Genomic DNA, 21,106 nt, shown 5'->3' with positions numbered 1-21,106 from the left:
ATTGATAATGTTAGTTTTTCACTTTTCTGCTTTTGGAAAATTCTTAGAACTAGATTTAATAGAAGCAAAGGATTATTGTTCATGGTGTTTTTTTTTTTTTTTTTGTTTTTTGTTTTTTTACAGTAGGTGTTTATCTTTTTATGGCTTTGCTGACATTTTTGGTAATTCTGTTTTTGGGTCCCAGTTTTGTGTAAAAGAACCCCTGAACTACACAACAGCCAGAAAGCTATCATTTTTCATTAGACACAGATGGCTTCTCTTTATCGGCTCACTGTCTTGGCTGCAACAACCAGATCAGAAGAAGAGTTAAGGGAGCGAACACACACCAGTTGCAAATTGTAGGCAATTTTTAAAAGTATTCTGACTGTATGTGCTGTAGTGATTGAAAATATTAAGTCCTGCTGTGACCCCCTGCCACACCATGATCTCAAAGATCACACATCTCAAAGAGTACTGTGCTTATATTTTATGAAAAGATGCGGCAAGAAGGCTGGGGGGGGGGTAGAAGTTGACTGGAGTTGCACTGACCAGGTAACAAGTGTGTGTGTGTGTGTGTGTGTGTGTGTGTGTGTGTGTGTGTGTGTGTGTGTGTGTGTGTGTGTGTGTTTTTTTTTTTTTTCTCTTTTTTTTTTCTTCCAGATGAAACCATAATCCAAGACTTTTTTTTTCTTGTATAACCACACATCTCGTTCATTTTTTATTCCTAGTGTTATCATCAGAGCTTTTGGCATTCCATGGTCTATGTGCAGCCTGTCCCAACTCCACCACACATTGAGTCATATCAGAGCTTTCCAGAACCTGTTCCTGTAGTTGACCAATCTGTAATAACAGTGTGCAATGAAAACAGGCCACAGACACTGGAATCTGGTGGTATGTTAAATTTTTATTTCACCTTATTTTTTTGGTTTTTTTTAACTTTGGAAGTAAGTATGGGTTATGAGCCCTGAGACCCTATAAGGGCTTAAAGGGCCATAATATACTATGAGACTGGTGAATTTTGTTACTAAAATATTCTGTATATAAACTATTCAGACCACCCTTTCACAGATAACAGCTAATCGGGTGCATCCGGGAAGTTATTCCCAGCGATTCACTTTATCCACATTTTGTTATGTTACTCTTATTCCAAATTAGATTAAATTCATTATTTTCCTAAAAATTCTCCAAACCATATCCTATAATGACAATGTGAAAAGTTTGAAATCTTTGCAATTTTTTTAAAAAATAAAAAACAAAATCCCATGTACATAAGTATTCACAGCCTTTACTCAATACTTTGTTGAAGCACCTTTTGGCACCAATTACAACCTTAAGTCTTTTTGAGTATGATGCTACAAGCTTGGCACACCTATTTTTTGGGGCAGTTTCTCCCATTCTTCTTTGCAGGACCTCTCAAGCTCCATCAGGTTGAATGGGGATTGTCGGTGCACAGCCAATTTCAGATCTCCCCAGAGATGTTTAATCAGGTTCAAGTCTGGGCTCTGGCTGGGCCACTCAAGGACATTCACCAAGTTGTCCCGTAGCCACTCCTTTGTTATCTTGGCTGTGTGCTTAGAGTCGTTGTCCTTTTTGGAAGATGAACCTTCTCACCAGTCTGAGGTCCTGAGCGTTCTGGAGCAGGGTTTCATCAAGGATGTCTCTGTACATTGCTGCATTAATCTATACCTCAATCCTGACTAGTCTCCCAGTTCCTGCCGCTAAAAAATACATCCCCACAGTGTGATGCTGCCGCCACCACCATGTTTCACTGTAGGGATGGTATTGGCCAGGTGATTAGCAGTGCCTGATTTATTCCAGACATGACGCTTGCCATTCAGGCAAAAGATTTCAATCTTTGTTTCATCAGACCAGAGAATTTTGTTTCACATGGTATAAGACCTTCAAGTGCCTTTTGGCAAACTCCAGGCAGGCTGTCATGTGCCTTTTTACTGAGGAGTGCCTTCCGTCTGGCCACTCTACCATACAGGCCTGATTGGTGGAGTTCTGCAGAGATGGTTGTTCTTCTGGAAGGTTCTCCTCTCTCCACAGAGAAACACTGGAGCTCTGTCATAATGACAGTCGGGTTTTTGGTCACCTCCCTGACTAAGGCCCTTTTCCCCCGATCGCTCAGTTTGACCAGGCAGCCTGCTCTAGGAAGAGTCCTGGTGGTTCCAAACTTCTTCCATTTACAGATAATGGAGGCCACTGTGATAATTGGGACATTCAATGCTGCAGAAATTTATTTGCACCCTTCCCCAGATCTGTTCCTCGATATAATTCTGTCTCTGAGGTCTACTTCATGGCTTGGTTTTTGCTCTAGGCAGGTGTGTGCCTTTCCAAATCATGTCCTATCAACTGAATTTGCCACAGGTGGACTCCAATAGAGTGACAGAAACAGCTCAATGATCAGTGGAAACGGGATGCACATGAGCTCAATTTTGAGTGTCATGGCAAATGCTGTGAATATACATGTGATATTTATTTATTTGTTTTTTAATAAATTTGCAAATATTTCAATCAAACATCTTTCACGTTATTATTATGGAGTATTGCTTGTAGATTTTTAAGGAAATAATGAATTTAATCAATTTTGTAATAAGGCTGTAACCTAACAAAATTTGGAAAAAGTCAAGGGCTGTGAATACTTCCTGGATGCACTGTATTTCACAAGAACTTGAATACTCTGGGTCACTGCTTTACAGGGCTGTAACACTGTGTGATGAGGGCTTTATAGAAAACCATGAAGTCAATCTTCTCTCCCTAATTTCCATCCCAAAGCAATTGTTCTAGAGAAAAAAATATATATATTTTTATAATAAAAGTTGTGTAGAGGTTTCCAGATTTATGCAGGTAGTAATAGCACTTGGCACTGTGTAGCCAGACAGGCCTAAGCCTCATAGCAGATGCATGAATCACTGTGTGGCTAGAGTTGTACCCTTACAGCTTCATTTCTTGTATAATAAGCCTGGCAGTATCCCTTATCCTGCATCAAAAAATGTATCTATTTTGTATCTTGCAGGACCATTTCCTAATGTGGACTCTCTGCCTCCTCCACCTGGACCAGTATATTACCCTTTTATGCCTGATCCATATAACCAACCTCCTTTACCCGGTTTTGACTCGTGTGTGCCTTTTGTGCCTACATATCACTATGTAGGACCGTGGCATCCTGTAAGCCCACCTTATAGCAGTTCCCCTCGGATACATAATACAGTGAACCCTGGTCATATTCACCAAGTAAGCTACTTGGCTGCACCGACTCCACCTGCTCACTTTGTTCCTCAAACAATATGAGGAATAATGGATATGTCATTGGTATGTATGGATTTATTTTGCACTTTACAGATTGCTCTAGTAAAGCAGATGCAAAATACATTTCTCCATTGTTCATAATTAAGCAACCTAGAGTTATTTTTCTGCCTATAGAAAACTGAAAGCCAGCCCCCTTGAGGCAATGCCCCCTCTCATCTCACACCAGCTTAGTTAATGCTTAGTGCAGGCCTATGAGTTATTAAATTACCAATTTGTCCCTTTTTAAAGTTACTTCACTCTGGAAGTAAGTTTTTCTCTACCTTTTTGTCCTGAGGCCTCTCATTTTTGTACCACTGACAAATACGGTCAATGTGTCTGCATTCACAGATGCTCGTTTTTGATGGAAGGTTCTGCAAGTGGCCATTAATGCCCCCCTTTCTTTTTGCCTGCATTTGTTTGATGTGCCCGTGCCGCAGTTGCATGGGTTTTGCATTTCCCTAGGTTGCTTAATTATCAATCTGTGTTCTCTCATGGTCAATAGAGAGCAGGATTTTTATACTCGCCAAAAAAAAAAAAACTTTTCCCGGAATCCAATGAGGTACACAGCTCACTTCACTCCTATGCTATAGTTTTCTTTTTGGACTGCTTGCTACAGCTGAGCAGGTGTGTGTGTGGAGGGGGGGGTTAAAGCCTCAAGGGGGCTGGCATTCTGGGCCTGTTGTCCATTTTCTCCTGTAGGTGGTGCATTATAATCCTTTGTCGTTTAAAATATCAAGCTGTGTCCCTCAAAGGATTCTAAGAAAAGGATTTTACAGTGAGTATCTGAATTTTTTTTTTTTTTTTTTACTTTCAAAGATTTTTATTTGTTCAATACAAAAGTACATGAAATGCACCACTTCCAACGAGGCATTAAAAAAAACATTTTGATTGCGTGTAAAACCAGCGATTAGATAATAGTAAGACAGTATGCCCTGGTTTGACTTTGTATTCCTTGATGGGCCCTCAAGCATTTTGACAATTGTAGCCGGATTTTGGGTGACTTGCTCCCGGCACCCCTAATGGGATCATTCTGTGCCTGGAGGACCACCCCCAACAAACCATGGTTAGGCGATGAGCCTTGCGTAGGGTCGAGGAGTACTAGTACCAAACCTTCACCCCCCCGGTGGGAAGGACCATTTGTCAGACTGTCATTGAGGTGACTAACCCAAGGGTCCACTTCAGTTGTTATAATAGTGTAGACCATAGTGTAGGAGAGAAGGGAGGGGAAAGAAGAAAGTGGTTGGTCAGGAGAATAGAAATGGAGAGCAAGAAGAGCCAATCAACAGGAAGGGAGGCGCTGGTTAAGAGAAGGTGACTATTTCTGTTAGGCTTGTATACCAGGGATGAGAGAGATGCCCATATGCAAGGCCCAGGGTTCCCAGATAGATTAAAACGTAGCGGTTGTAAAAAAAATTTTTTTTTTTAATGATTAGCAGAGCACTGTTCAATTTTAGAAGGAATACATATTTTTAGGGCCAGTTCACACCACATGCAGTCCAGTGCGTTTTTTTTCTGCATCAAAGCTCATAGAAAGTAGGTTATATGGTTTTCAATGGCATAGTTCACACCAGTGCTTGCAGTTCCAGTGCGTTCCAGAAAAAGTAGAACATGCTGCATTTTTCCTGCACTGGACTGTACTGGAACGCTGTAAAAAGCATCAAAAACTCACGGGAATGCACTGGAACACCCATGTTCTTATTTAAGGTTGAGGAAAAAAGGGGGGGGGGATGCACTGGACTGCATCAAAAACACACTGGAACACATCAAACACATGCATGCAAAAAAAGCATCTGGAGCACATCTGGACTACGTTTCTATGGTGTGAACTGGCCCTTAATATTTTTTGGTGTTCTGGACAAGACACAGGCATATAATAGTATTCATATACCTTCAAAGGTGATGGAGTCAGCTATAGAGTGCTATACAGGCCCTAGGCCATGGTCCATCACAATGGAACCTAGCTCCTAAAGACCCCTTCAGGGCTATGCCAACAATAATGGGCAAAGCCCTGGACCCTTTGCAGGGATGAGCAGCATTGAGAGGTAGGACAGTGTTGGCCTGCATTCTGATCATTTCTTTCATAACCGAAATAATTACTGGAATGTAGTTCAGATCTGTGTAAACTTTCAAACTTAGCATTAAAATGTAACCATTGAGAGCTTAGGCGGATGACTGTGTATTTTAGAAGTCTAATGCCCCGTACACACGGTCGGATTTTCCGACGGAAAATGTGTGATAGGACCTTGTTATGGGAAATTCCGACCGTGTGTAGGCTCCATCACACATTTTCCATCGGATTTTCCGACACACAAAGTTTGAGAGCAGGCTATAAAATTTTCTGACAACAAAATCCGTTGTCGGAATTTCTGATCGTGTGTACACAAATCCGACGCACAAAGTGCCATGCATGCTCAGAATAAATAAAGAGATGAAAGCTATTGGCTACTGCCCCGTTTATAGTCCCAACGTACGTGTTTTACGTCACCGCGTTCAGAATGATCGGATTTTCCGACAACTTTGTGTGACCGTGTGTATGCAAGGCAAGTTTGAGCCAACGTCCGTCGGAAAAAATCCTAGGATTTTGTTGTCGGAATGTCCGATCAATGTCCGACCGTGTGTACGGGGCATAAGGCTTAACAAGTCTTTTACAATGCCTTCCGCTCTCTAAAGTCCCTTCCTCACTCCTAGGAGTGTGTATGGGGTGACAGCATGTATGCTATGTGTGCTATGTATGCTCTTATGGCACAGGTGCTCCTAATCTGTAATTCCAGCTGCCACTCAGAATTACGTAGTTATATCTCTACTCCCTCCATTTTCTTTGTCATCTCCCTGAGTCCGAATCAGAGTGCCATACTCCAATTCTGTAGATTAGTTCCTGTTTCCTAACAGACCAGTTGCAAGAGTTTTTTTTTTTTTTTTTTTTTTTAATAAGAGGGATACTTAAGCCTTATGCCCCATACACACAAGCGGAAATTCCGCCAGCAAAAGTCTGATGGGAGCTTTTGGTCCGAAAATGCGACCATGTGTATGCTCCATCAGACTTTTGCTGGCGGAATTCCAGCCAGCAAAAGATTGAATGCATGTTCTCAATTTTTCGGTCGGAAAAAGTTCTGATCTGAAATTCCGATCGTCTGTACCGATTCAAACGCGCATGCTCGGAAACAATTTGACGCATGCTCGGAAGCATTGAACTTCTTTTGCTTGTGGTAGTGTTGTACGTGACCACGTTCTTGACGGTTGAAATTTCAGCAAACTTTTGTGTGACCGTGTGTATGCAAGCCAAGCTTGAGCAGAATTCTGTCGGAAAAACCATCCAAGATTTTTCCGATAGAAATTCTGAGTTTGTGGATCATGTTATGACAACAAAAAATATTCAGTACTTTCTAACAAATGGATAAGTCTATTTGGCTACTTCCTATACTTGGAGTAGCCTGTAGAAGCCTGCAATTTCTACACTCTCCAGAAACTCATGCAAGTTTCTTGATGCAGGTAGAATTCTCTACCCATAAAAGTCAGTAAGGGTAATTGTACAGATAACACCTGAGTTAGGCACTGCCTCCCAAGGTCTCACCCAACCCTGTTTGTAATACTTGGGCTTATCCTTAAGGCCCCTTCACATCTGCTCATAGATCCCCTGCTGATCAGAGCAGAGTGGACAGATAACACATCATCAGTTTCTGCAAAGCGAACACAGACAGAACCAGCTCTACTGTATGGACAGCCAAGATTAAATGTACTCCGCTGCCTGTTTACCCTGACTACCTCTGATCTGCTCCACTTAAACAGAGGACAGAGTCCCTTTCCATGTGTGGTGTGTTTTTTTTTTTTTTTGTGGACCCGTTTTACACCCCCCTGTCCATAGGGATGAATGGACTTTCTATCGGGTTTGCCTGAAAAATGGACTGACTGACCTGATTGGTACTCTTATACGAAAGGGGCCTTACTCCTATCCCAAAAAAGTCAGACTTCTTTTATTAAGATTCTGTTTCTTCACACCCACACTTCTGGGTGATTCCACATTATTGCCTGGCATTTTCTTTAGGGCTCCTAGCTATGCCCGATTTTTTTCTCAACTTCATAACTAATTACTAAAGAATATTTATATCTTTATTACCCTTTACCCTGATCCTTTTATACAAGGTAGATCCAGGGATATGAACTCCTTCCATGCATAAGGGATCTTCCCTTAGATTCTGGGACTATAAAACATCCCCAGCCCTAGCTGGAGTGTAGAAATAAGTTCTTAATCCTCTCCAATAATGAAGTGTTTTCATGGTAGTTTTCGCTTTTCCTTTCAGTTTAGGCCTTACCTCAGAAAGTAATCCCCCACCTTCCTTCCTACCCGGAGACGGGCAACTTTAGTACTAGATTTTGTCATTTTTGATATGTGATGTGGCCCAACAATCTCTTGATCTATGGAGCAAATTACCTAATGGCTTGGACAACGCATTCCTCATATATTGTCTAAAGTAGAGAATATGTAAATCTTCCCCTGACACAATTCATTGTATGTCAAATCACACTCAATAAAATGTATGGACCTATGGTTACTTCAACATATTGATCCATACATTTTTTATATTGAAGGGCAGAACTCATTTTCTGGCCTCAATCCAGGTTTATTTTTGATCATTACCCCCAGGTTATGAAGATCTAGATTAAATTGCGAAGACTCTTCCTACCCTACTCAGGTTGTTTCAACTTATCACATTAGACCTTGCAGTCTACTTATAGAAGGACCCTATGCTCTTCTAAAGGATGCTTTCTCTTTTTCGCAAGGCCACATCCTTCCCTCACACCTCTGGCATTAGGAGGTTTGTTTTTTCCCCCCAGTGTCTTTAAGGACAGCACCCATGAGAGACCAAGGCTTCTCCCTTCTTCAGGAAATCGCGCCTCCACCCAATTCAAAAGGCATCCTCCCCACCAGACCTTAGTTCTGGTGTTTCCTTCAGTGGGGGAGACACTGCTTGGAAACCTGGGTGAAGGGGCTGCTAAAGCTCATCAGCATGATGGGAGGCTTGGGGGTCTCATGGGGAGCGAAGTGAGGCCCGGCTGTGCTTTCACTTTTTTTGCTGTGTGGGTCCCTCATCTGCTTTCACCTGGGGTAGAGAGGAAGCTCTGGGAGTCCCCTTACCATGGGACGTAAGGGAGTCAGTGTGTGAAGGGCTGCCTATTTTCATGGGGAAAGTGGCCGGCAGTGTAGACTGGCACTGGGCTGCATGACAGGTGACATTACTTCTGGTTGGGGGTGGGATCTCTCCTGTGAACGAGGCTTTTGGTTTCCAGCTGAAAGTACTGTGAAAGCAGGCAATGAAGCGGGCTAGTGTGGGAGACTGCAGGCCACAGTGGCGGACAGAGGATGGCTCCGCAGTGGCAGACCACCCGTAAGGGCCTGTGATCATGCTGTACTTGCCTGTTTGTAACCCGAGCTCCATGGTTGGTGGGTCCTCTTTGTGGTCAGAGGATTCACGACATGGAGAGTCCAGTGTTTTGGGGACTTCAATGGCACTGGTGTGGTGAATCACTGCGGTGGTGTTTGGCGGGGGAAGGGGGGTCCCTTGTAGTAGCAGTCTGCCATTGTTGTGTTCTGCTATAGGTTAAAGCCCAAGAGAAAGCAAAACCTCATCACAGAATAAAAAAGTGCCCTTCATGCAGGGCTATGCTAAGCAACTCCTGGACCAAGGAGCCGTGTGGGGCCTGTATTAAAGGGTTGGTTAAGGAACAGTCACCTCCTTTATGCAGCAACTTGGTTAACTCTGTGAAGGAATTACCAGTGACCTTAGAGTAATTTAAAACATTGATGGCTAACCTTTCTCTGCCATAGCCCCAGAATGTTCCCCCACCAGTCCAGAAGGCATTGGCACCGGCCCTCCAGGTTTCTGCATCTGCCAGTGGGAAGGAACTGATGTGACCCAGGGAGAAGGATGATTCCATAGCCTCGGGTTCCCAGGTGGAATCGGAGGGAGAGGGGCTAGAAAGTGAGTCAATAAGCTACTCCAGATATAAACCATACCTGGAGGAGGTGGTTTATTTGCTGGGGGCAATTTACACCCTTTGAGATTAAGGAGGATAAAAACCCTTTTCCTTACTTGATCAGATGTATCGGGGTCTGTGGGAGCAAAAACAGAACGTTTCCCATGCATGAGTTGTTGGAGTCTATTAAAGAATGGTGAGAGCCTGAGAAGAAGCCTTTCTTTTTGAAATACTAAAGTGCAGGTTTTTCAACGAGGGTGCAGTGTCAGTGTAGAATAAATGTCCAAAACTCTATGCAAATTTCTTGTATGTGGTGACAAACAATTTGGCCTTCAAAGGCATAGAAATGCTGACAGATACTATGGATAGGAGGAATAGATTCCCTCTTAACGAAGTCTTGGGACTCCACGCTCGCTAACATAACCACTTCAGCCCCGGACCATTTGGCTACCTAAAGACCAGAGGACTTTTTCCAATTTGGCACTGCGTCGCTTTAACTGCTAATTGCGCGGTCATGCAATGCTGTACCCAAACGAAATTTGCGTCCTTTTCTTCCCACAAATAGAGCTTTCTTTTGATGGTATTTGATGACCTCTGCCGTTTTCATTTTTTGCGCTATAAACGGAAAAAGACCGAACATTTTGAAAAAAAATGATATTTTCTACTTTTTGTTATAAAAAAAATCCAATGAACTCAATTTTAGTCATACATTTAGGCCAAAATGTATTCGGCCACATGTCTTTGGTAAAAAAAATGTCAAGCGTATATTGGTTTGCGCAAAAGTTATAGCGTCTACAAACTAGGGTACATTTTCTGGAATTTACACAGCTTTTAGTTTATGACTGCCTATGTCATTTCTTGAGGTGCTAAAATGGCAGGGCAGTACAAAACCCCCCAAATGACCCCATTTGGGAAAGTAGACACCCCAAGGAAATTGCTGAGAGGCATGTTGAGCCCATTGAATATTTTTTTTTTTTGTCCCAAGTGATTGAATAATGACAAAAAAAAAAATTTACAAAAAGTTGTCACTAAATGATATATTGCTAATGATATATGGGATTTTTTGGGATCCTAGCGGTGTACGGGGCCCCGAAAACCAATCACTGCCTTCAGGATTGCTAAGGGCGTAAATTCTTGATTTCACTCCTCACTACCTATCCCAGTTTTGAAGGCCATAAAATGCCCAGATGGCACAAATCCCCCCCCCCCCCCCAAATTACCCCATTGTGGAAAGTAGACACCCCAAGCTATTTGCTGAGAGGCATAACACATGTGTGGGACTTTTTGGGAGCCTAGCCGCGTACAGGGCCCCGAAAACCAAGCACCGCCTTCAGGATTTCTAAGGGCATAAATTTTTGATTTCACTCCTCACTACCTATCACAGTTTCGAAGGCCATAAAATGCCAAGATAGCACAAAACCCCCCTATCACAGTTTCGAAGGGCATAAAATGCCAAGATAGCACATTTCACTCCTCACTACCTATCCCAGTTTTGAAGGCCATAAAATGCCCAGATGGCACAAATCCCCCCCCCCCCCCCCCCAAATGACCCCATTTTGGAAAGTAGACACCCCAAGCTATTTGCTGAGAGGCATGGTGAGTATTTTGCAGCTCTCATTTGTTTTTGAAAATGAAGAAAGACAAGAAAAATTTTTTTTTTTTTTCAATTTTCAAAAGTTTGTGACAAAAAGTGAGGTCTTCAAAATACTCACTATACCACTCAGCAAATAGCTTTGGGTGTCTATTTTCCAAAATGGTGTCATTTGGGGGGGGGTTTGTGCCATCTGGGCATTCCATGGCCTCCGAAACTGTGATAGGCAGTGAAGAGTGAAATCAAAAATTTATGCCCTTAGAAAGCCTGAAGGCGGTGCTTGGTTTTCCGGGTCCCGTACGCGGCTAGGCTCCCAAAAAGTCTCACACGTGGTATCCCCGTACTCAGGAGAAGCAACAGAATTTATTTTGGGGTGTAAGTTCACATATTCCCATGGCATGTTTGGGCAATATATCATTTAGTGACAACTTTGTGTAAAAAAAAAAAAAAAAAATTTGTCTTTTTCCCGCAACTTGTGTCACAATATAAAATATTCCATGGACTCGACATGCCTCTCAGCAAATAGCTTGGGGTGTCTACTTTCCAAAATGGGGTCATTTGGGGGGGGTTTGAACTGTCCTTGCATTATATGCACAACATTTAGAAGCTTATGTCACACATCACCCACTCTTCTAACCACTTGAAGACAAAGCCCTTTCTGACACTTTTTGTTTACATGAAAAAAATTTTTTTTTTGCAAGAAAATTACTTTGAACCCCCAAACATTATATATTTTTTTTAAAGCAAATGCCCTACAGATTAAAATGGTGGGTGTTTCATTATTTTTTTCACACAGTATTTGCACAGCGATTTTTCAAACGCATTTTTTGGGGAAAAAACACACTTTTTAAAATTTGAATGCACTAAAACACACTATATTGCCCAAATGTTTGATGAAATAAAAAAGATGATCTTAGGCAGAGTACATGGATACCAAATATGACATGCTTTAAAATTGCACACAAACGTGCAGTGGCGACAAACTAAATACATTTTTAAAAGCCTTTAAAAGCCTTTACAGGTTACCACTTTAGATTTACAGAGGAGAGAGGAGGTCTACTGCTAAAATTACTGCCATCGATCTGACCTTCGCGGTGATACCTCACATGCATGGTGCAATTGCTGTTTACATTTGACGCCAGACCGACGCTTGCGTTCGCCTTAGCGCGAGAGCAGGGGGGGACAGGGGTGCTTTTTTTTTTTTTTTGCTTTTTTTTTTTTTTGCTTTTTTATCTTATTTTTAATCTGTTCCTTTCACTTTTATTTCTTTTTAATCATTTTTATTGTTATCTCAGGGAATGTAAATATCCCCTATGATAGCAAAAGGTAGTGACAGGTACTCTTTTTTTTGAAAAAATTGGGGTCTATTAGACCCTAGATCTCTCCTCTGCCCTCAAAGCATCTGACCACACCAAGATCGGTGTGATAAAATGCTTTCCCAATTTCCCAATGGCGCTGTTTACATCCGGCGAAATCTAAGTCATGAAATGCTCGTATCTTCCGGTTTCTTAGGCCATAGAGATGTTTGGAGCCATTCTGGTCTCTGGTCAGCTCTATGGTCAGCTGGCTGAATCACCGGCTGCATTTTCAGGTTCCCTGTTGAGACAGGAGAGCCAGAGAAAAACATGGAAGACGGTGGGGGGGAGGGCATTCCCTCCCACTGCTTGTAAAAGCAATCTAGAGGCTAATTAGCCGCTAGGATTGCTTTTACATGAAAGCCAACCGCTGGCTGAAAAGAATGATACCAAGATGATACCTAAACCTGCAGGCATCATTATGGTATAACCACTCAAAGTCCAGCAACATACCAGTACGTTGCTGGTCTTTGTTGGGCATATATTGTAAACTTTTTTTTCATGCAGCCTGTGGGCTGCATGAAAAAAAGATATTGATCGGTGGGTATGCCCACCATTAGAATACCTCCCTTCATCCACCCATTTCTAATGATGGGCATACATGCACCGTTTATATATGCCGAAGCATGGGGGCATCCTCCCGCAAAAGGCAGGAGAAAATCGCTCCTCCACCCACTGCTGCCCCCACGCTTCGGCATATATGCTGAAGTATGTAACTGTGGTGGTGAAATCACCTCCGACAGCGCTGGAGTCACGGCTTTATGTATCGTGGGAGCAAACGCTGTTGCTGTCAAGATACCTAATCTGCTCTGCAGCTGAATGGCGTACCTGAAAACAAAAAAGTGGTTAACAATAAAAAAACAAAGTATAAAAAAATTGCATACCTATAAAGCAAACATGATAAAAACATAACAATAAAACATTGCAGTATAGAATGCAGAACAATAGAGAGAGAACAATAAAACAACTATTTTTGGTTTTTTTATTTTATATATTTTTTTGGTTTTTTTGTTTTTACTTTTTTTTTTTTTTGTGTTTTACACTTTTTTTTGTAACTTTAATTTTTTTAACTGGTACCAGGTTTGGGTCTCTTAAAATGCGATGGCATCTTGGGAGACCCTGTGAAAGTGTGTCCTAGTCTGTGCAGTGCTGTACCCTAAGCTAATACTCAACTAGTGTATGGTAGCGTTCAAAACATTCACCAATGCAAAGACCAGGATTGTCAGGACAGAAGGAACAATAATACCGGGTGTCACACCTAAATCCGCGCTTGCTGCAGACACGACATCTTTTTTGGGGGGCTCGTTGGGTAGGGGTACTCGGGAGGACATATTGAAAATGCCTCTCATGCAGCCGGCTTACTACATTTGGTTGGGGATGGTGAGGTGGAGCACCGTCTGGAAACAGAAGGGCTCTGACGATCTCTTCCTGGAATTTAAGGAAGGATCCATTCCGTCCTGAAGCTTTGTATAGCACATAAGCATTCAGCAAAGCCAATTGAAATAAACAGACACTTTTTTGTACCAGCGTCTGGCCTTACGGGCAACTAGGTACGGCGCCAACAACTGATCGTTGAGGTCCACCCCTCCCATATTAAGGTTATATTCGTGGACACAGAGGGGTTTCTCCACAACACCAGTCGCCATAGGAATTTGGACTGTCGTGTCTGCATGAAGGGAGGTAAGAACAGAAACATTCTTATTGTCCCTCCACTTCATAGCGAGCTAGTTATTACACTTCAAGCAGGCTCTCTCCCCCAGCCTAAGACGGGAATCTACAAGCCGCTGGAGAAAGCCCCGGCGATTAGGTCGCACGGTGCCACATGCTCCAATCTGATGATCAAACAAGTGGCTAAAAAGTGGCACGCTCGTGTAATAATTGTCCACATACAAGTGGTACCCCTTTCCGAATAAGGGTGACACCAAGTCCCACACTATCTTGCCAGCGCTTCCTATGTAGTCAGGGCAGTTTGTCGGCTCTACGTGACTATCTTTGCCCTCGTAAACCATAAAACTACGTGTATAGCCTGTGGCCCTGTCACAGAGCTTATACATCTTGACCCCGTATCTGGCACGCTTGCTGGGAAGGTACTGTTTGAGTGACAAGCGGCCAGAAAATTTAATCAGGGACTCATCAACGCAGACAACTTGATGGGGAGTAAACAAGTCTGCAAAACGTTGGTTGAAGTGGTTTACGAGGGGCCGAATTTTGTAGAGCCGATAGTATCCAGGGTCTCCACGAGGACGACAGAGTTCATTGTCATTGAAGTGCATGAACCGCAAAATCTGCTCGTATCGTGCCCTGGTCATGGAGGCAGAGAACACGGGCATATGGTAAATTGGGTCAGTGGACCAATATAACCGCAACTTACTCTTTTTATTTATGCCCATTTTGAGGGAGAGGCCCAGAAAGAGCTTAAATTCGGAAACCGTAATTGGTTTCCAATCTCTGGCAAGGGAGGACTGGGGAATAGTGGCGATGTGTTGACCAGCGTACAAATTGCTTTGGTCCACAATAGATCTATAGAGATCTTCGGTGAAAAACAGCGAATGTGGCGTAATATCAACTGTTTCCACCTGAATTCCGGGTTGGCCAGTGAATGGGGGAAGTACGGGTGCTGCAGAAGTGGTGGGTTCCCAATTCGGATTGGCGAATGCAGCAGGAAGGGCACTATGGGCACGATGGGCCTGTCTTTGTCTTCTTGGTGGCAGCGGGACACTACTAGTGCTTGCCACCTCACCAGCTTGAACTGCACTTATGGGACTCGCCACGTCACCACGTGATACTGCAGTGCTGGATATACGACCAGGGTGTACTAGGCCGCTGGTGCTTGCCAATTCACCAGAAGGAATAGCGGCGCTAGTACTTCTCTGCTCCATATGAGAGCCCTGCGGTTCTTACACTTCAAGGACAGAAGAAGAAGTTTGGGGTCTGGTACGCCTGACCTTAGCAGGGACCACAACTCCGTCGTCAGAGCTATCTGTCATGGAGCCGCTGTCCTCTACAGGATCGTATTCTGAGCCTGAATCTGACAGATGAGTGACTTTCTCTTCACTATCTGTCATGCTCAGAAACGTGTAGGCCTCTTCACTAGTGTACCCTCGATTTGCCATGTTGGGCTCTAAATTTAGGGGTACACTAGTGAGACTCACAGGCAAAAAAGCTCCTGACTTTTAGCGACTGATTCAAAACGCTACCAAAAAACTGTTAGCGATCGCAGGGATCAGGCCTGACTCTGCGAACGCTGCAGTTATGTGTGCTTAGTGTTTTGTAAGTGACAGTTATCGATCGATCCTGCACTTGGGCGGGCTGGGCTGGGCCGAGGGGCAGAACGCAGGTGCTAGCAGGTATCTGGGCTGATCCCGCTAACACTGCGTTTTTGGGAACCCTAAACTGCTGGGGACGCTAGTATAGATCTGATCGGATCAGATATCGATACGTTCAGATATTATAGCACTAAGCGAGGTGTATGCTGCGTGCGTGGGTTTTAGAGGTACTGGCGCTAACCTGGCGCTGCCAGGGGCGACGCAGACCTTATCTGATCCTAAAAACGTAACTTATATCACCACCGGGCAATTAGGGGGTTAAACCTTTATAAGGTAATAAACGGCGGGTGCCCTAAAACTATAATAAACTATAAAAAACATACAAACTAACTAGCGTCACCCGTAACACTTATACGGTGATCGCTGGTGAAAGGGTTAACTAGGGGGCAATCAGGGGGTTAAAACCTTTAGTAGGTAGTATATGGGGGTCCCTGTCGCTATAAAACACTGACAGCGCACCTATATACTTACCTCCCTAACTAGCGTCACCTGTGTCACTAATACAGCGATCAGAAAAACGATTGTTTAGCGACACTGGCGACGGGGGGTGATCAAGGGGTTAACCTTTATTAGGGGGTACCCTGGACCTAAAGGGGGGTACCCCAGACCTAAAGGGGGCTAACCTAACTGCCCTAACACTTATAACTGTCACAAACTGACACCAATGCAAAAAAAAACTGCTATTGGTGACAGGGGGTACAGGGGGGTGAAAAGTGTGCCTGCGTGAACGTGTAGTGTTGTGCACTTACTTGATGTCTTCTCTCCTCGGCGCCGGAACGATAAAGACCGGCTCGAGGAGGGATGACATCACTTCCTCTCCCTCTGTTTAAATTACAGAGGGAGAGGAAGCATTTTCAGTCGCCGGGAGCGATCGGGAGGGGGTGGCCAACAATGGATGGCCTCCCCCTCACCTCTCATCGCCCGCGAACTAGAGCCGACCGTCTCTGGCGCCGGGGGGGGGGGGGTCTGATCGGACCCCCTGCCCGCGGGAAGGCAATCGCGTACCAGGTACATGATTTTGCCTGCCCGTGCCGTTCGGCTGCCGAATATCAGCATGAGGCGGTCGTCAAGTGGTTAAAGCCAGTTATAGCCACTACAGTGGTTGCTAGGAACATGAAATATTGGCTCACACAGCTACAGGTCCACATTGTTGCGGGTTTGTCCAAGGAGGAACTCTTGTCCTACCACTCTGCTGCAAGGGGTTGGTTACACCGCCGTAGAGAGTGTTAGTCACAGAGCTTCCTAGGTGTGCAGAGAAGGCTTCAGCCTTGCTCGCTGCTTTGCAGGAGTTAGAGGAGCAGGAAGTAGTGGACCCAGTTCCACCTTTTGGAGGTGGGCAGGGGATTTTATACCCATGTTTTTGTGGTCAGGAAACCATCGGGAAGTTGTGTCTCACCCTGAATCTCAGGCCGTTGAGTCCATTGCATACAAGAGGTTCCGTATGGACTCCATTTTCTCAGTCAGGTCTCCTTCCTCCAAACTGTTTCATGGCCTCAGTAGATTTAGGGGTGCCTACCTGCCTACACATCCCCATTGCAGAGGGTTTTGTAGAAGTTTCTCAGGTTCGCAGTGCGTACGCCAGAGGGGACGATGACTCTGCAGTTTCAAACATTGCCCTTTGAGCTCTCCTCCCCCCAGAAAGTATTTCTGCCCCAGGAGAAGATCACAAAGGTAGTCAGGTGGGTCAGTCGGCTACTGGGCCTTCTATTACAGGAAAGACCTGTTCGGCATGGGAGCAAGACATTGACTTGGCCCTCTCACCTGAAGACTGGAATCCCATCTATATCCACACACACACAAAGGGTCTGTTAATGTAACAACTTCGCTGGTGAGATCCTGCGGTGACCTGATTGGATCTGATCTATGTTCCCTCTTACCCCCCCTTTTTTGTTTTTTTGTTTTTCCTTATCCCTCCCCTTCTCCTCCAACTACATTAAGCCGATCTTGCTTTCAACTGGAGAATTCCATCGGCCACTGTGAAAAATTTCCTTAAGATTTTCTTTGTACAACATACGAATTGTAACACTGTAACTGTTTGTTGGTTTATCTTTATATTGTATGTTCCAAAAATGTTATTTCCAATAAAAACTTGATTGGGAAAAAAAGAACAAATTTGGCATTTTTGCCTAGGGTGGCCTTGAGCTTCCATTGGGGCCAAGAGATTACGTTACCCATTTTTTGTTCCAATCTTTTGTGTGATCAGGATAGGAAGATTCACAGGTTGGATGTAAGAAGGTGTATGCTTCAGTATTTCGATAAGACTAAGGATAATGGGAAGACTGATTCCTTTGTGTTTTCAGGGACAAGGAAAGGGCTAGACGTACACTTGGGCAAGGTGGTTGAATCTTGCTATTAGACAAGGTTATTGGTAGAAGGATGGTTCCGGAGGAGATTGTGGCGCATTCTACAAGGGCTATGGCAGCTATGCATGCTGAATTGGCTGGTGATACACCTGGGCAGATATGCAGAGCCAAAACCCGGTCCAGCTTCAACTCCCTTTGTCAAGCGCTATAGACTTGATTTGGTTTCTCCGGAGGAGCAGGCCTTTGGGTGTAAGGTCCTACAGGTGGTAGTCCCACCCTAGTGGTAAGTGCACGCATATCCTCTCATGGGTGTTGTCCTGAAAGACGCAGAAGGCAAAAACCAAAGTTACACTTGCTGGTAATGTCTTTTCCAGGAGTCTTTCAGGACAGCTCCAGGCTACCCACCCATTGGTTGCAGCTGAGAAGATGTTTAGTTGCGGTACTGTTTTCATGGTGGTATGCTGTGTTCTATTTTGTGTCTCCCCAGTTGACCGGAGGTGCTATTCAAAACCTGAGTCTGTTCTTGGGTTAACCCTGTCCTCCCCTTCTAGGTGTACACAATCTTTCACCATCTGGTTCTTCTTTGAAATGTCACTCTGATGGTCTTTACACCAACCGAGCACAACCACAGGTAACTTTTCAATTCATGCTATGGTGAATTCTTTCTTTCGATCGCCATCTAGGCAGCCTTCACACCTCAGACATTCCTAATGTCTCTAGCAACCCTATAAAGGAAACTCCTTCAATTCCCTTTAAGAATGGTATAGCACTATTGCAAATCAGGGGTTCTTCTCAAGTACACTGGCAAAGGAAAGCATTGTGTTCATTCCCTTAAATCTGTGTTTATGGAAACTGTCTCACTGGCTTTAACCCGCGCCTTACCACTCTTGTCCAGCACATCTGTCAAGAAGCAGCCATAGAAGAAATGTCACATTAATATGCTGACAGCAAATATCCTCATCCAAAACATGCTATAATCTCATATAGCAAAATTAATCACCCCAATCATCCAAATCTGAACACAAATTAACATTAGGTCACCATGGTTGTAAGGCATTTGGATTGTGTATCCATTTCACCTCTATTTACCAATACCAAGAACTGAAATACCAAGGGTTAGACCAGAGCTCAAAATTTCAAGGCCTGAGCTACTAGCCAGGCCTCAAGGGTTACTCGCCACTAGTTGCCCCGCCCCTAAACACACCCTTATAAATTATCTCATGAAATGACACTTAAATGTTTTATGCAGAATTGGGTTATAAAAATATTAACAACAACAACTTTAGCTGTGCCCACCAATGCAGCCTGTGTCCACCATGCAGCCTACCTGTGCAGGGGAGGAGAGGAACAAGAGAGCCGTCTGGATAATCAGACCGCAGCTCAGGGAACACAGTGATAACGGCTTTCATTTCAATTACTGTGCTCCTGCCAATCAACATCATATACAGCCCCACCCCCTGGCCGAGGAACTTTGACAGATCACCAGTCCCGGGATTGGACGGGTGATCTGTTTATCAAAGTCCCGGGACCAGGAGAAGGGGCTGTATTTGACAGCGAGCAGCGGGGAACACGGCAATGTGAAATGAAAGCTGTTATCGTTGTGTTCCCTGCACTGCGCTCTGATAATCCGGGCAGCTTTTTCTTTCTTCCCCTCCGCGATCGCTGGGAGAAGGACTCCCATTCCACCCATTGGAACCCCCCCCCTAGGCAGCCATACTCTCCAGCCCTCAAAATCCACTCGCAAAATACAAGCAGGCGAGTGGAATTTTTAAGGGCTGGGTTAGCCACTTAAAGCGGAGTTCCACACAAAAATGGAACTTCCGCTTTTCGGAACCCTCCCCCCCTCCGGTGTCACATTTGGCACCTTTCAGGGGGGAGGGGGGTGCAGATACCTGTCTAAGACAGGTATTTGCACCCACTTCCGGCATAGATTCCCATGGGAGTCTATGCCTCTTCCCGTCCCGACCGCGCTGTCTGCTGGGAACACAAAGCTCCCAGGAGAGAGCGGGGACCACTAGGGACGCGCAGCGTGACTCACGCATGCGCAGTAGGGAACCGGGAAGTAAAGCCGCAACGCTTCACTTCCTGATTCCCTCAGCTAGGATGGCGGCGGCAGCTGCCGAGAACCGAGTGGGTTCTCGGTGTCCCCTGCAGACATCGCTGGACCCTGGGACAGGTGAGTGGGCATGTATTAAAAGTCAGCAGCTGCAGTATTTGTAGCTGCTGGCTTTTAATTTTTTTTTTTTTGGCGGTGTGGGTGAACCCCCGCTTTAACTTTGGAACGTCATGGCTATTAATAAAGTATGTAGCCATTGATCACGGGCAATGGGTAATATTACCCGTGATCCAATGAACTTGGAGGTGGTGCTTGCAGAATTCCAGATGAAATATTTCTGTTGGGCTGGAGTCCTATTTTGATTGGTCTGAGTAGGTGACAGGATCCCAAACTTCACTGCCATAAAGGATTGGGGTGATGCCATTGTTAAAGGTTCTAAACCAGACTCTGACCAGTGGTTTTAGGTGGCACAGCTGTCTCATGATGGCAAAGAAGGCTCTGCATGCCTGGTCTTTTAGGGCCTCTATGGCTGACTTGAAACTTCCTGATTGGTTGATTTCTATGCTGAGGTATGTGGAGCTGTTAGTTTCTTTAAGACTGCACTTGTTTAAGGTTAGGAGAGGGCTTTTTGTCTGTTTTGTGTTCTTCCTTTGTAAAAGAGCGTAATTTTTTTGTTTTCTTTGAGTTGTTAGGTAGTGCCCATGTGGCACTGTATTTCTCTGGCCCTTCCAGGTGGTCTTGTAGTCCATTCTCTGTTGGTGACTGTAGTAGAAAGTCATTCGTATACAGCAGGAACTTTACCTCGGTGTCATTTAGAAACAGTCCAGGTGATGTAGATGTTAAAGAGGGTTGGACTTATGCCGCGTACACACGGTCAGAATTTCTGACAGAAAAAGTCAGATGGGAGCTTTTGGTCAGATAATCCGACCGTGTGTATGCCCCATTAGACTTTTTCTGTCGGCATTTCCGATGGACTTAGAGAACATGCTCTCATTTTTTCCATCGGAAATGCCGATGGAGCTTGTCCCGTTGGTAAGTCTGACCGTGTGTACACGGCATAAGGCTGCAGCCCTGTCAGACTCCATGGGCCTGTCAAAAGTAATCTGTTCTTTTCCCATTCACCTTTATGCTGCAGCTGTTCTCGGTATATGAACTCTTGATGACATCATATGTTTTCCTTCCTATTCCACGCTCCAATAGTTTGAGTCAAAGACCTTCTTAAAGTCCTCAAA

General features: G+C 44.4%; 1 protein-coding gene across 1 annotated transcript in view; it reads left to right on the top strand.

The window, feature by feature from the left end:
• LOC141108105 (UDP-N-acetylglucosamine transferase subunit ALG13-like) overlaps positions 1-21,106 on the top strand; it is a 443,195-nt gene that overhangs the window by 415,710 nt on the left and 6,379 nt on the right. The window contains exons 24-25 of the mRNA XM_073599348.1: positions 708-870; positions 2,999-3,294. Coding sequence (XP_073455449.1) covers positions 708-870; positions 2,999-3,273 — 438 coding nt within the window. The 3' untranslated portion in view covers positions 3,274-3,294. The remainder of the gene's footprint in view (positions 1-707; positions 871-2,998; positions 3,295-21,106) is intronic.

The sequence above is a fragment of the Aquarana catesbeiana genome, linkage group LG09, assembly GCF_042186555.1.
Source record: "Aquarana catesbeiana isolate 2022-GZ linkage group LG09, ASM4218655v1, whole genome shotgun sequence".
NCBI lineage: Eukaryota > Metazoa > Chordata > Amphibia > Anura > Ranidae > Aquarana > Aquarana catesbeiana.
Note: the sequence above shows the minus strand (reverse complement) of the source record. Positions and strands in the feature narration are given on the sequence as shown.